This window comes from Cyanistes caeruleus, chromosome 10 (genome assembly GCF_971803275.1).
Source record: "Cyanistes caeruleus chromosome 10, bCyaCae1.hap1.1, whole genome shotgun sequence".
Taxonomy (NCBI): Eukaryota; Metazoa; Chordata; class Aves; order Passeriformes; family Paridae; genus Cyanistes; species Cyanistes caeruleus.
Genome location: NC_141710.1, coordinates 10146601 through 10159804, shown reverse-complemented (window position 1 = coordinate 10159804; position 13204 = coordinate 10146601). Strand labels below are relative to the sequence as shown.

The 13204-nt window shown below is 35.8% G+C and overlaps 2 protein-coding genes across 6 annotated transcripts in view; one reads left to right on the top strand and one right to left on the bottom strand.

The window, feature by feature from the left end:
• Positions 1-13204, top strand: part of DNER (delta/notch like EGF repeat containing) — a 112832-nt gene that overhangs the window by 36520 nt on the left and 63108 nt on the right. For both annotated transcript variants that reach the window (XM_086844905.1, XM_086844904.1), the window contains one exon: positions 8781-9077. In XM_086844905.1, the coding sequence (XP_086701031.1) occupies positions 8781-9077 (297 nt within the window). The remainder of the gene's footprint in view (positions 1-8780; positions 9078-13204) is intronic.
• Positions 6594-13204, bottom strand: part of LOC111933528 (uncharacterized) — a 40220-nt gene continuing 33609 nt past the window's right edge. For 2 of the 4 annotated variants that reach the window (XM_086844908.1, XM_086844909.1), the window contains one exon: positions 10717-13204. The gene's annotated coding sequence lies outside the window, so the exon portion shown is untranslated. The other 2 variants (XR_015274719.1, XR_002866762.2) reach the window with 2 other exon arrangements.

Genomic DNA, 13204 nt, shown 5'->3' with positions numbered 1-13204 from the left:
TCATGGATTTGCAACTTTTTTCATCTTTCTTTCAGTATTTCTTCAACTAGACAATATTTTAACTTTGGATCTGACAGGATGTTTAAGTATGAGAAATGAGCACAAAATCAGCGGACCACATAGCTGTGATTTACTGTGCTGTCAGTAGTGCTGGATGCAGTGCAGGAATGCTGGCTGTTTGAAAGTGCTGGAAGACCCTTCTCATGCTCATCTCTTTGACTTGGTGCATAAGCATTTGTTGTTTTATTGATGGCCAAATCCCTCAGCTGCCAAAATGTCTCTTTTTGATGTGTTGTGGCTTGAAATGATAGCAACTGCTTCTTTTCAAATTCCCCAAATTTTAATTGTCTTTTTCAGACTTGATTTGGAATATGTGACATCAATGAATTGCTGGTTATGTCAAATCTCCTATGGACAACCTTATGGATGTGTTTGTTATCTTTTCCTATTTTCACAGCCACTTGTGGGCAAAAAGCTGAGAGTAGCCAGTTGTCACATCTGCTGAGTTTTTCAGGATTTCATGCACTACTGATGGCTCAGCTGCAGTTCTATGCACAGCTCGCTGTGTTATTTAGTCCTTCTCTTGTTATAAGAACTGCATGTCTATTTTGCTGTATCTCACCTAGAAAAGTGAGAAGCCTCAGACTTGGAAATTGAGAAATGCCCTGAGAACTTGAACTAATGAAGTCTATTTTGTATGAATTTGTGTCTTGAGGTTGATTGATGTTGATGCTAAAGAAAATGAGAATACTGTTGCTGTTCTGTTGCTGAACTTTGGAAGGGTGCTGTGTCTTGTAGATAATTAAGTGTGAGCATACACTATGCACTTTTTGTCACTTTAGAGCACCCATATAGGCTTGATCTTTGACCTGGGTGCTTGTTCATGTAAAGAAGGTAAACTTTTTAGTTGATTTTTAGATTTCTAGAAAAAGCTCAAATCTGTTTTGTTCAATATTTTTAAGGTTGAACAAACATGTAAAAACTCGACATTCCTGTAGAGAGATTATAGCACACTATTGTTTTTCAAACAGCTCAAATTTTAGGAATTAAAGATCATCTTACTTTGAGTAGGGTAAGTAATTTCCTTAAGCAATTTTGAAAATTCAGGTAGCAGATCATTTGGGATTTTTTTTTTCATAAAGATAGGTGGACTGCCTGTGCTAGTCCTGATCTCATTATTATTCATGTCAGAACGAAAGGATTTTGAAATTATATTAGTAACCTTAAATTAGCCTGTGACCCATATGGTTAATCTCATCTTTTATTTATTGCAATTAATAAATCTCTTGTTCAAAATTTTTTTTAAAAAACTTTTGCATGTAAGGTGGAAACTTGCTTGTGTGGTTTTTTTATAGAATTCTACTCATAATTTTTTTAGGTCAATTAATGTATTCTAGAATAATATTATACGGGAGCATATTTACTTAATTTCAGCTTTGCACTAGTTCAGTGTAGAAATAATAAATGTTATGAATTCTCATATAATTACATATTTTAATGTCCTATCATAAAAATATTTTGTGCACCCTACTGTTGCTCAAGAAAAATTTCTTCTAAAAAGGGAAAACAATATTAAGAATAAAGGTACTATTGATAATTCTTTCACTGTGTGATATTTTAACAATGAAGTAATAGCATAAGATCTAAACAAACAAGTATATTTTGCCACTGTGACATATGTGATGCTTTGCCTTCATAATTACCCCTAGTTTTGCCACCAGTAATGAGAGAACCACTGGGGTCTCAACTAACATTTAGAGCAGGGTGCCAGCCCTCACTGAACGTAAAATGAGATGATTCTGTGGTAAAAAAACACCAATGCTGATCTTCAGAGATCTGTTGGTACTTCTCAGATCCTTTGTCTTAAGTAGTTGACCCGTCTTTGGGGTAGACATCCTGACTTCATTCTGGCTTTTTGAAAAAGTGTCTTTGCTGAGTATGAGTGTTGCTGAAAAATGCAGTAAACTTCTTAGCTTGTCTACTTGGAATGTGACATTAAATCTGCTGTGTTTATAAAAATATCAAACAATTTAAATGTCCTTTTACAGCAGAAGAATGGAAAATACATATTTTAAAAAAGGATTGAAAATAATCTGATGAGAAAAGCAGACGAAAAAAGTAAGGTGCTTCTCAATAATTGCTTATGTACATGCTGACATCTGACAGTTCTCAGTGGTTAGTGTGAAGCAGATATTTTCCTTTCACTGAGGGAGAGGGAAAGTGATCTCAATTTACTTTGCAGTTATTTCAGGATACCTTGAGGTAAGAATGTGCCTGAGGATAGGCAGAGCAAAGCAGTTGGTGTCTGGTAACTTATTACACAAGGGTAAATCAGCCATTTGCTGAGCTCTGTTTTTAAAATCTATCATGCTGTTCAAATTCTACCTTGTTATGTTTGCTGGTTTTTCAAATAGATTTGGGCAGCCATGCTTTGGTTCGCAATTAAACAGACAATTTCTTTAGGCATTTTTTTTCTGCTTCACTGAAGTAAAAAAAATGTTTTATATCCATTTATTACATTCACTGGCAGTTTCATTACTCAGAATATTCAAAACTCATGGAATGAGAATTGCAGCTTGGAAGAAATCCAAAGTTCTCATTGTTAATGGTGTTTCAAAGAATCATATTCTGAATTATCTGATAAAGGTTACACTTTATTAAATTTATTGATAGCTTTCCTCATGGGTTGGGCATAGAGTTGAATTGCTAAATGAAAAGAGTAAATGTTTACTTCTAGGAGGAAGTTGCTTATATTCTAATTTCCTATGATACAATTCTTGGCCTTGGCCTTCTAAATCTTGGTTAATCCCAATTTTGTCTCATAGCTTGTAGTTAGTTCCTAATGATTGAAGCTGTCAGCAGCCGAATTCTTGTTTTATGTAATAGTGAAATGTTCTGTCCTGCTTACACTTTTTTGAGGGATGAAAAAGAAAGCCCTGATCGCTCTGGGTTGCAGGACCTGTGTGTAAAGCACTTTTTCTTAGTTGTGTCCATTCTATTAAATCCCTGATACTCGGGTCTCAGACTGGTGTAGTTCATTGCCCATGGCACATCCTTCCTTCTGACAGATTGTGACTGACTCTGGTCCCTGTCAGGCAGTGTGTCACTGTGTCCTGGTGTGTGTGGGAGAAGAATCACTTATGGAGAGCATCCTTAAATTCACACACAAAGGACGTGGCAGGCAGCTTTTGGGGAGCAGCCACTAGAGGTGGTGATACCTGTGAGATCATGGTGTTGATTGTGTTCTATTTACATCCCCATGTGACTAAAAGCTCTCATTTCATCCTGACTCTCCTAATCAGAGTGTTTCAGCCACTTTTATTTCTGTTGTGTTCGGTCACAGTTGGAAAATGAATGAATTCTTCAGTGCATCTGTTTTGAAGCAAATCTTGTTTTGAAGAACAATAGTCTCTAAAGATGCAATACTAAGATGGGTTTTCCTGTCTATTATGAGTTAGTTAGAAGAGTTAATATAACTTAGGATTTTTTTCTTACCTTTAAAGTTTGCTGAATAATTCTGTAAACACTTCTGTTCATTGGAGCAAAGAAGTGTTCAGAAGAAACCAGAATGGCCACAGAAAAAAGCAAAAAAGAAAGACTAAGGAACAAATGTGAACAGCTGCAAGTCACAGATTTAGCCTTGCTCTACAGGGATGTATTTCTCCATTGTATTTATTTTTAATTCAGTGCTCCTTGAGAGTTCCTATTGCCTCTGTCTCTGTGGTTCCCATCCTGAAAAAAAATTGCTTTCTAACCAGCCAACATGGGTAGTGTGAGAAAGGAAGTGCAATCTTCCATTTTACAGTTGGAAAGAGGCAGAGATGGGTGTCTGACTGTTCTCAGCTCACACAGGATGTATCTGGGAGAGCCAGAAATTGAACCCAGATATGTTGCTTGAGTTCTACTGAGTCACAGAAGAAAACACATTTATTTGATATACTCATCTCAGTGCTTTTCCTGTGGATACTATTTGGAACACCTGGGTTTTTTTAAATTTAAATTTGTCTTTTTTCTTGCTCTTCATTTCTTAGCACTAATATTTAATGTGAGATGTAATGGAATTTACAGCTTCACTGTGTCAAGGATTGAATCAAAATAAATTTTAATAATAGTTTTGGATATAATTGAACAATTTTTTTCAAAGAGATTCCATTTTTAGATAATCTTTATTGTCATTGCTAAGCAAAAGATTTAAATGTGTTTCCATCTCTTTTTCATAAATTGATGCATATGCAAAAATAGATGATATTTCAGATGTGCTTGAAAGGAAAAATATTTTCCCCCTTACTTTATTAAAAGCAGATAATGGCTTAGACTGTAGGTTTTAATTAATTTCTTTCTGAAGTATTCAGAAGTTGATCATTTTAATGTACCGTGCAAATCTTGAAATTGGTGTGTCTGATCCTGGTGATATGTGGTGGATCTTCCCATAATCTCACCTGGGAGAGAAGCTGTTAGCTTATGTATTGGGGAATTCAGCAATGTAGGTGCAAAACTGATTTAAATTTCTCCTAAGATTTCTTTTTACCAGAACACATGAAGAAACTACCTAAGTCCCAGCCACTTGAATGACTCTACATATTTGAGAACCACGACAATATACCTTGTAACTGGAAAAATTATCTCGGGGAGCCATGGAAAGTTGAAAACTTTGGACTGTGTCAGTTTTTAGTATCTGCAGGCTGTTCCAGATGTAGTGAGTGCTCCTGGACACATGTGCAAAGTACCAGCCTTTGACATCATTGTGGCAGCTTGGCTTTGTTAACAGGTTAACATTCACTATGTAGAATGAATTTAAACAATCTGCTGAATTCTTATGATGAGGACTAGATTTATGGGAGGGGTTTTTTCCATATTTTACTGAAGTTGCAAGCTGGTGTAATATTGTCTGTGGCTGTAGACAACAGCAGTAAAAACTGACCCAAAAGTTAGTTTTGTACTAACATGTTTAAGAGGAGCATTGCAGGTGGAAGACAGGCTTGGCACAGTGCTTAGGAGCTCTTCTGTAGCCTTGGCTTTAGACTTACTGTTCTATTTTTTGAAGCTCTCTGGAGAATCTGCCTGGACTGTCTCCAGGTGGAACAAGTAGAACCACTTTGAAGAGAAGGTGAATGAGCATCAACTGACAAATTGGTGTCATCACAAGTAGTACTGGCAGAAAGGTCTTGCAGATTTACATCCTTCAGTGTTTTATATTGAACTTAGGAAACAATTGGACTGGCTGGCAAACAATCCATGTTTGTGAGTGTGATTCTTAAACAAGCCCAGCTTATACCATATTCAGTCTGCCTTTGGAAAATTAACTATGATATGAAGGGCACCTTGGTATGCATCTGTCTTAGGATTCTATTGGAAAAATGTTTCAGGGATTACAATTGTCCAAGCACATGGAATAGTAATTGCATGCAAATACATTTTGTGCTTTTTAGCTTGGCTCTGTCAGCTATAACGGCTGGCTGTGCCTATTTTGTAAAGAGATGTATTATAAAAACAGACAGACCATTAAATGGAAAAACGGCAATGAAAACAAGAGGCCTAAATACAGAAAATACTTTCTTAATAGTGACTAGGGAAATTCTGTACCTAAAGCAACCCTGTTTTTTTTAGTAGGGATCACACTGATTTAGTATTTATTCACTATATGGATTTGTGTTACTTGCTGCCTTTTTTCTCTGTGCAGCAGTCTCTGAATGTGCTGTGACCTGCACAACAAGGAGCTTGTAATTGTGTATTTGCAGTATACTTACTTTCAGCTCTTGGCTGTGAGACCAAGGTGTTTTGGTTCTGTTCCATTTTTGTTTTGTTCCATTTGGGTTTTTTTTTTTTATTGTGAGCTTCAACAGTTTGTTGAAGGTTAAGCCTTGAAATTTTGCTAGCTTTAATTCTGATGTAGCCATGCTGTGTCAAAATGTTTCCCAGATCACTTGGCTAACTATTGCTGCTACCTTGGTGAGGACCAGAGAAACCACAGAAACATCACAACCAACCAAATTAATCACTTTTATTTGCTTATCTCTTATTATCTGATAATTAAAATGGACTCTTTAGTTCAGCAGAAAACCTACACACAAAGGACATTGATTTGTTTTGATAGTTTTATTGAAAGACAAATGAGCTTTTGAATTACTAGTAACTAAGGAATGAGAATGATGATAAAATCCTGTGAAGTGCTTCATAAAACTAAGTTTGGAGGAAGTCTATGGCTGAAGTTCAAAGTCTATTAATATTTTTTTATTTTTCATCTAATCTAAACCTTTTTAATTATTGTCACTTCCACTATGTCTGAAAGGGTAGGGGTGGTTCCTAAAGCACAAGCTCTTCAATGGCATGGACAGTACTAAGCAGAACTTAATAATTAACCACTTCTCTTTCCAGTCAAACAAGCTCAATTCAGTTTGCATCAAGTAGCATGGATCACACAGCATTTTTTATTGTTGTGTTTATGAAGTGAATGGATGCATTCAATAATGGGGGAGGTGTCCTTTGTGATTGAAAACATTATTTTTTCTTTCTTGTTACTAGGTTTGCAGATAATAACCTTAACATTTTAGGTATGACAAGAACAATTCAATTACTAACAGAAAATAGGCTTATTTTGAATTTGTATTTATTGTGAAAGCATGAGTAAAGAGCTTATCCAACAACAGGAAATCTGCAGTTCTTTGAAACTCAGATCTAGTCCAAGAAACTAGAATATGAAAAAAGCTGTTGCAAACAATTTTTGAACTGGGCTTTGTTCAGATGTCAACACATTTTATCTTCAATACTCTTAAAGAAAAAGAAAATTTCTATGAATATCTCTGTCATTTGGCAGTGGAGCAAGCTTAAAATGTAACTGACAAACCCTAGAACAAAACTGGTTCCTTCCTGAAAATTGTTCTTTTCTGTCACTTAAATATAATTTTGTGGAGAAGAGATTTAGAAATTGTTTGAGAACTTAGGTATTCTTTTGATTTGCAGGAGAAAGAGACTTTAAGGAGATAAGCCCTTCTGAACATGTAAATCTGTACTTCCTGTATATGTCAAGTATATATAAACTTGCCATATAGCTGAGGGTTAAAAATGAAAAAGAGTCAGAGCTTGACCCTGATGTCTACTGTGTCACCTTATATGTATGAGATGTGTCCTCAAGCAAACTAAATAACATTTTGAACTGTGACCAAACCACAAGATAAATTAATAGACTATACATTTTGGACTGTCCTCTATGGCCTCTAAGCCTTCTACATCAGTCAGGACAAAATCTAACATTCATCATTGACTGTCTCCAAAATTAACTTTCATAATAATGTTTCCTCTCTTTTCTGTCCAAAACTGTTACAGAGTCTGGGGTATACAAAAATTTGAGCTAAAGAAAGAATTCCGGCTGAGGTTAATAATAGTATTGTTTTATATAAGGAGGTTTTATATTAGGATTTAGTGTCCCTGACACCAGACTTCTAGATTAATGGGAAAGTAAAATTCCTAGTGTAAACCCAATACTTGTTTTTTACATTGATGATATTTAAGGTTTATGTAATTCTTGAGGTAATTATAACAAATATTTAATACTAAATAATTGTGTTGCTTTACTGAGAAATATAATATGAAGCGTTGCTTATGCAGGGAAGAGCAGAAATATTGTACAGAAAAGAATGGAGTAACTTTTAGGACTGGAGCACTGGGTGAAATTTGCATTTAAAGATGAGGAAATGTCTGATTCCAGTGATGTGTTTTCCCTTTGATGTGAAGACAAGTGAAGGGAGCTGCCTGATGGTCTTGGTTGATGACAGTGAGCCAGCAGTGTGATTTAGCTCTCATGAAGGCAAGCATGTCTTCAGTATTCCAGGACAAGCAAAAGTATTGATGCTTTTGCAAAAGGCAGTGCTAAACTTTGGAGTCCCAGGTGGAAAAATGAACACGTGTCTGGAGGATGGGCTTGTCCTCCCCAGAGAACTTGGGCAAGTACAGTTAATGTTTCCAAGAGACGAAACTTGAAGAGTTTGTAGATGTATTCTATAAATGCATTATGGATGTAAAATTCAACATAGAAAAGGGAAGACATTTAATCTGAAAGTCCGTGGTGACATAAGAAACTACAAAATAGCTGTAGGTAAATTCAAGATAGAAATTAAAGGCATTTTTCCTACATCACTGATCTTAGTCTTGTCCTATGCTATTACAAATGCTGGTTTAAAAACAGGCACAGTTTTGCCTCTGCTTTCTACCTCCTGTTAGAAAGCTTTCAGCACCCAAATGAGTTGGACTCTGGAACTGCTGTCCACAAAATGAAGTGTAAGTAAAAGGCCCAGGTCTTTTACAAAGGAAGTTGTGTCCACAAATAGGATTGTGTGATGTAGTTAGCTCTGACCACGCTGAACTGCTTCATAACCTGCTGATCTGTACAAGTGCTGTGCCCTTTCCTATTTTTGTTACTCCCTTGAATTCCAATATATCTGTTGTTCTCCCTGACTAGGTTACTCTTTTAAGTCTCTTTTTGAAAATTCCTGATAATGAATGATGGCCACATTCCTTTTTTGTGTTTATCTCTTTGCTTGAATGTGGCAACAGAGAATTAGCATAAATGGTCTGAGGAAAGTAGTTAATATAGATTAATTTGTATTCTTCTTTAATCCTTTGAATTTATCGCCTTGAAGATACATCAAAGATGAGTTTGGTTCATAAATATGTTCAGAAGATGAATACAGTAGGGGGAAAGAATCCTGTTTTATGGTATTTTTGAAACTCAGAAATAAATCCTTTATAATCAGTAATTGACCTATATGATATGTTTTTTCCAGTTTGTTTCAGATCCTTGTGCCAGCAACCCCTGTCACCATGGTAACTGCAGCACCAGCGGGGATGGCTACCTCTGTCTCTGCAGTGAAGGCTTTGAGGGAACAAACTGTGAACGCTCACTGCACAGCCTTGCAGCCTCTGAACGGACAGAGGCCACCTCACCCCGGCACAGCAGCCTGGCCTCGTCCACCCTGGAGCCTGACATTGCTCTGCCCCGCTCAAGAGCCACTGTGACGTTGCCTACGTGGCAGCCAAAGGCAGGACAGAGAGTTGTGGACCTCAAATGGGATGAAATAGAGGTGAGAGTATTCTGTCAAAGTGAAAATTCACAGACAAAAAGACTTTAAAGTGTTATTTTTGTGTTGGCATTTGTGCATGGTTTCATGATGTCCTCATGAGATGACTGAAGATATGATCTCTGCCCTGAGTTAATATGCTGGTAAAATTAAACAAACCCCATCTGATCCATGTTATGAGTTAATGGACTCAACAATTGACTTAAGTTGGCTAATGTGCTGTATTAGATACTTCTTTGAAATGGGATAATATTGTTTCTTCAGTCAGTTGTGTGACACTTTATCTCCAAACATCAAATAAATTTAGAAAATTCTAAAAGTTAAAGCAATACCTTTAATTTTTGGTATTTGCCGTTATAATCACCTTTTGCTACATGTTCCTGCATTATTACGAAAACAGTTACTTGAGGATTAAGTTTTAATTAATACATTGCACAGGGCACAACTCTAGGGATGCAATGACAAGGGTGGAAACTTTTAAATGTTTAAATTTTAAACATTTGTTGTAACTGTTACAAACAAATCTCTGTCAGAACTTAACAATGTCTGGTAAAACTACAGCTGGAAAGCACAGAACATATGATCCCTATGAAATGTGACCTTTGCTTTACACCATGCTGTACTCTGCCCTATTTGTTATGCTTAAATATTTTGCATTGACTCAAGTATCTGCAAAAGTTAAAAAAAACAACTATCAAACTTAACCAAGTTCTTTTTAAAATAATGATCAGTTTAATATCAAGTGCTAGGAATGATGAAACTTGTTGCTGAAAAAATATTTTAATTTCTGTCGGCAAAGAATTAGAATATTTGTGACATCTTTTTCTTATGGAGGAGGCCTTGTAATATAATTTTATTTCAGTTTATTCATGAATAAATATGTAAAATGCCAGTTGTATCTTTTTTTGAAATGTTTTGAATGAGAATTTGATTCTCTTGAGGTGTTTTAACATACTACATAATGAGAAAGTGAGCAGGTAGGAGTTTAATCCTGGAATAAGTCTATTTTTCATCACTCTTTGCTAGCCCAAATGAGTTTGTTGATATTTCCACTGTAAAATTTACTTAATCAGTTTTCTGAAAGTAGAATCAGCCTATGTAAAATATATGTTTGGTGTGTTACAACACTCTGATTTTAGCTGAGGTGTAAGTATTTACAGGGCTTTATTCCATTTCAGTGGGAGTGCTGGTGGGCAATGTCTGGAGCATAAAGCTTTATTTCCTGGAATTCCATCTCCCATATCTCTTATTTTACAATAGAACATATGTCAGGCACCAAGGATGGAGTTTGGAGAGAGCACTGAAGCAGAAACAAACTATATTCTGCTCTTATTACTTAGTTTAAATGCAGTCTCATCTCTGCATGGGTGGTCCATATGTCCTGATCAATTAAGGGCATGCTCTTCCCTGTACCAGATTTCCCTGGTGTGTCTTCCTCAATCTGTGGTCTGGTGCTGTATAAGGAACATTTCTGCCTGGTTTGCATTTTAGGTAGATGCAGTAAGAATTTCAGTCAAACAGATCATTCACAAGTGGATATTTCAAGAGCTGAAATTCACCCTTCTGTGTGTCTTCTGTTACCTGAGAAATACAGATAGGTTATCAATTGCTATTGCATGACTAATGCTAGCATGGGAAATTCTTGCTATCCTATTACAAAATTGCTTGAGTTGATATGTTTTTAATATACTGTGATGGGTCTTGTATTTTTGACAAGTTCTCCAGTGCAGCATAATGACCTTCTACCTTGTTCTTTGGCAGTCACAGTGAGAGAGATAATTATCTGAAACAAGGAGATTTCAGTTGCTGATTCAAGACATTGTATCTGATCTATATTAACTAAGGAGAGTTGATTTGCCTGAAGGTCTGTGCTCCAAAGCCTCTTCCGTGGAGGTTTCAAAAGTGAAACACGTTAATAACAAAAAAACACTACTTTTCCTTGTAGTTGTAAGAATTTTGCGAAACTTGATCCTTCTTTGCTCTTTTAAAAGGAAGAGAATAAAGTAGCTGTAGGTTTTGTATTGCAAAAATGCACTGTTTTGATCTTTGTTGCAATTCAGAAGACAACAAATACCAATATGTTGTTGATTGTTTTTTATAAATCTTACAAGACAGTCCATTTTACAAATTATTCTATACTCATATTGGAAGTGAATTGATATCAGATCCTTTAGTCTCAGAAAGAAATTTTGCCAGACTCTTTCCAAATGGAAGCTCTCACTATCTTGCAAGGATGAAGTTTCCATGAAAGCTTTTCTGGGAGATTTTAGGAACCCAAAGAACGAACACCTGAAAGAAGTAAGCTGTCTAGGAGAGGCACGATGTGTGCTTACAGTTGGACAGGTTTTCTGTATTCCTTGGATACCAGGGATACATTTAGCACTGCTTGCTGGAATGAACTGTATCTGTAGTGTCTGTACCACTAGGTAACATACATGTCTTTGGATCCAGTTTCATTTCTTAGAGTGGTCTTCATATAAGAAATTAATATTTTCTTGATGTGCATATTAAGGACTAAAACCACAGGTAATAAGCAAGAATATTTTCTCTCAGTTGATTTTCTCTAGTATAATACAAGTTTATCTTTGTGCTCATCCATTGAAAAATAATTATTTTTCCCACTTGAGGCAACCGGTTCCCTTTGTAAGAGAGATTCAACTAACAATCCACATTTCCCCAGTTCAATCATCTTTTGTGTTACAGTGTATAAGAGATATTAGCCAGTAATGGAGGGAAAAAGAAACCATCTCATTAATCCTACTCAATTAATGGATTTAACAAAGGTTTCAAAAAGTGTACAAAATCAACCGTAAGAACAGCAGTACCATACTCTTATATACAGCTTTTCATAATAGACCTGAAATTCTTTTCAAAGGAAATCAGCTGTATTATTCCCATTTTACAGACTGAGATGCTGAAGCACAGAGCAGTAAAGTGATTTGCCAGGTGCACAGCCAGAAATTAGAATGCTGAGCATGTGAGTTCTAGTCTAACCTTCTATTTATACAACAATTTTGTGCTCAGATTCAAGGGTTTGGAACTAATGATTAGAGGCTACAATAAACTTCTAATTCCCCTTGCAGTGGGGACAGCATTTGTTTTACGCATGTCCTTAGTCAGTAAATTGCAAGACTTTAAAAGGAGAGGGGCTGAATCAGGTGTAAAAGCCTGAAAGAGTTCCTGCTCTGCAGTGATGGCAGAATGGAATTATTCCCTAAGAATAATTCTTGAAACAGGAACCTTTAACTCTTGACTACTTTGTGTGTTGCTAAATGTTTGTGCATTTTTTGTGTCAAAGTATGGTATGGGTGCAGAAGGAGGAACAGAACAGAGTCTGAACAAAAGCAGAGGAGAGATCCATTTGAGATTGCTAAATACAGAATAGAAACTTGATCCTTAGAAATGGCATTTTAGGAAAATCTTTGACATGGAAATGGAAGAAGGTTGGACTATATGTGCTTGCCCTTTTCTTACCCTATTTTCTTGGCATTTCCTGTTGTGATAGCTGTTAAAGTGCTGGAATGTGTGTAATTTTGGTTTGAATTAGGACAGCTCTTCTAGCTGTATATAAGATTTGTTTAGGAAATCTCTATAATTTTTCTTTTACTCTGAGAAAAAGATATTTTACAGGAGAATGAAGGAAGCAGATTTTGGTAGAATAATATTAGCTTTCTTCTAGGACAAATCTGTAACTTCACTAACTCTCTCCTCTATAATATTAGTTTATGGAACTTTTTGTTTATATACAAACACCATCTTCATAGAGAATTTGATGTATATCAAATCTCTGGATAGGTGCTACTCTTTTTATATTTATTTTGTAAATTAAACCATACCTCTAAAAGCTCAATATGCTTAAACAGAACTTATGTGAAGTTTATATAAACCTCAGTTTATTATGTTATATTACTAAATCATGTTTAATAGATAGTCATAAGTACTATGTTTCCTAAAATCAAAGCTCTTTAAGACAGAAATTCTAGTGAGTACAATTACACTGAGATATTGAAGGTCTTCTCTTCTGAAGCTATATTGGTGGGTGTGCTCAGGATTTTTGGTTATTCAGAGCTGTTTTTGAAGAGTCTGGATTCATTTACCCACTCCTTCAGGAATCATCCTATTCTGAAGTC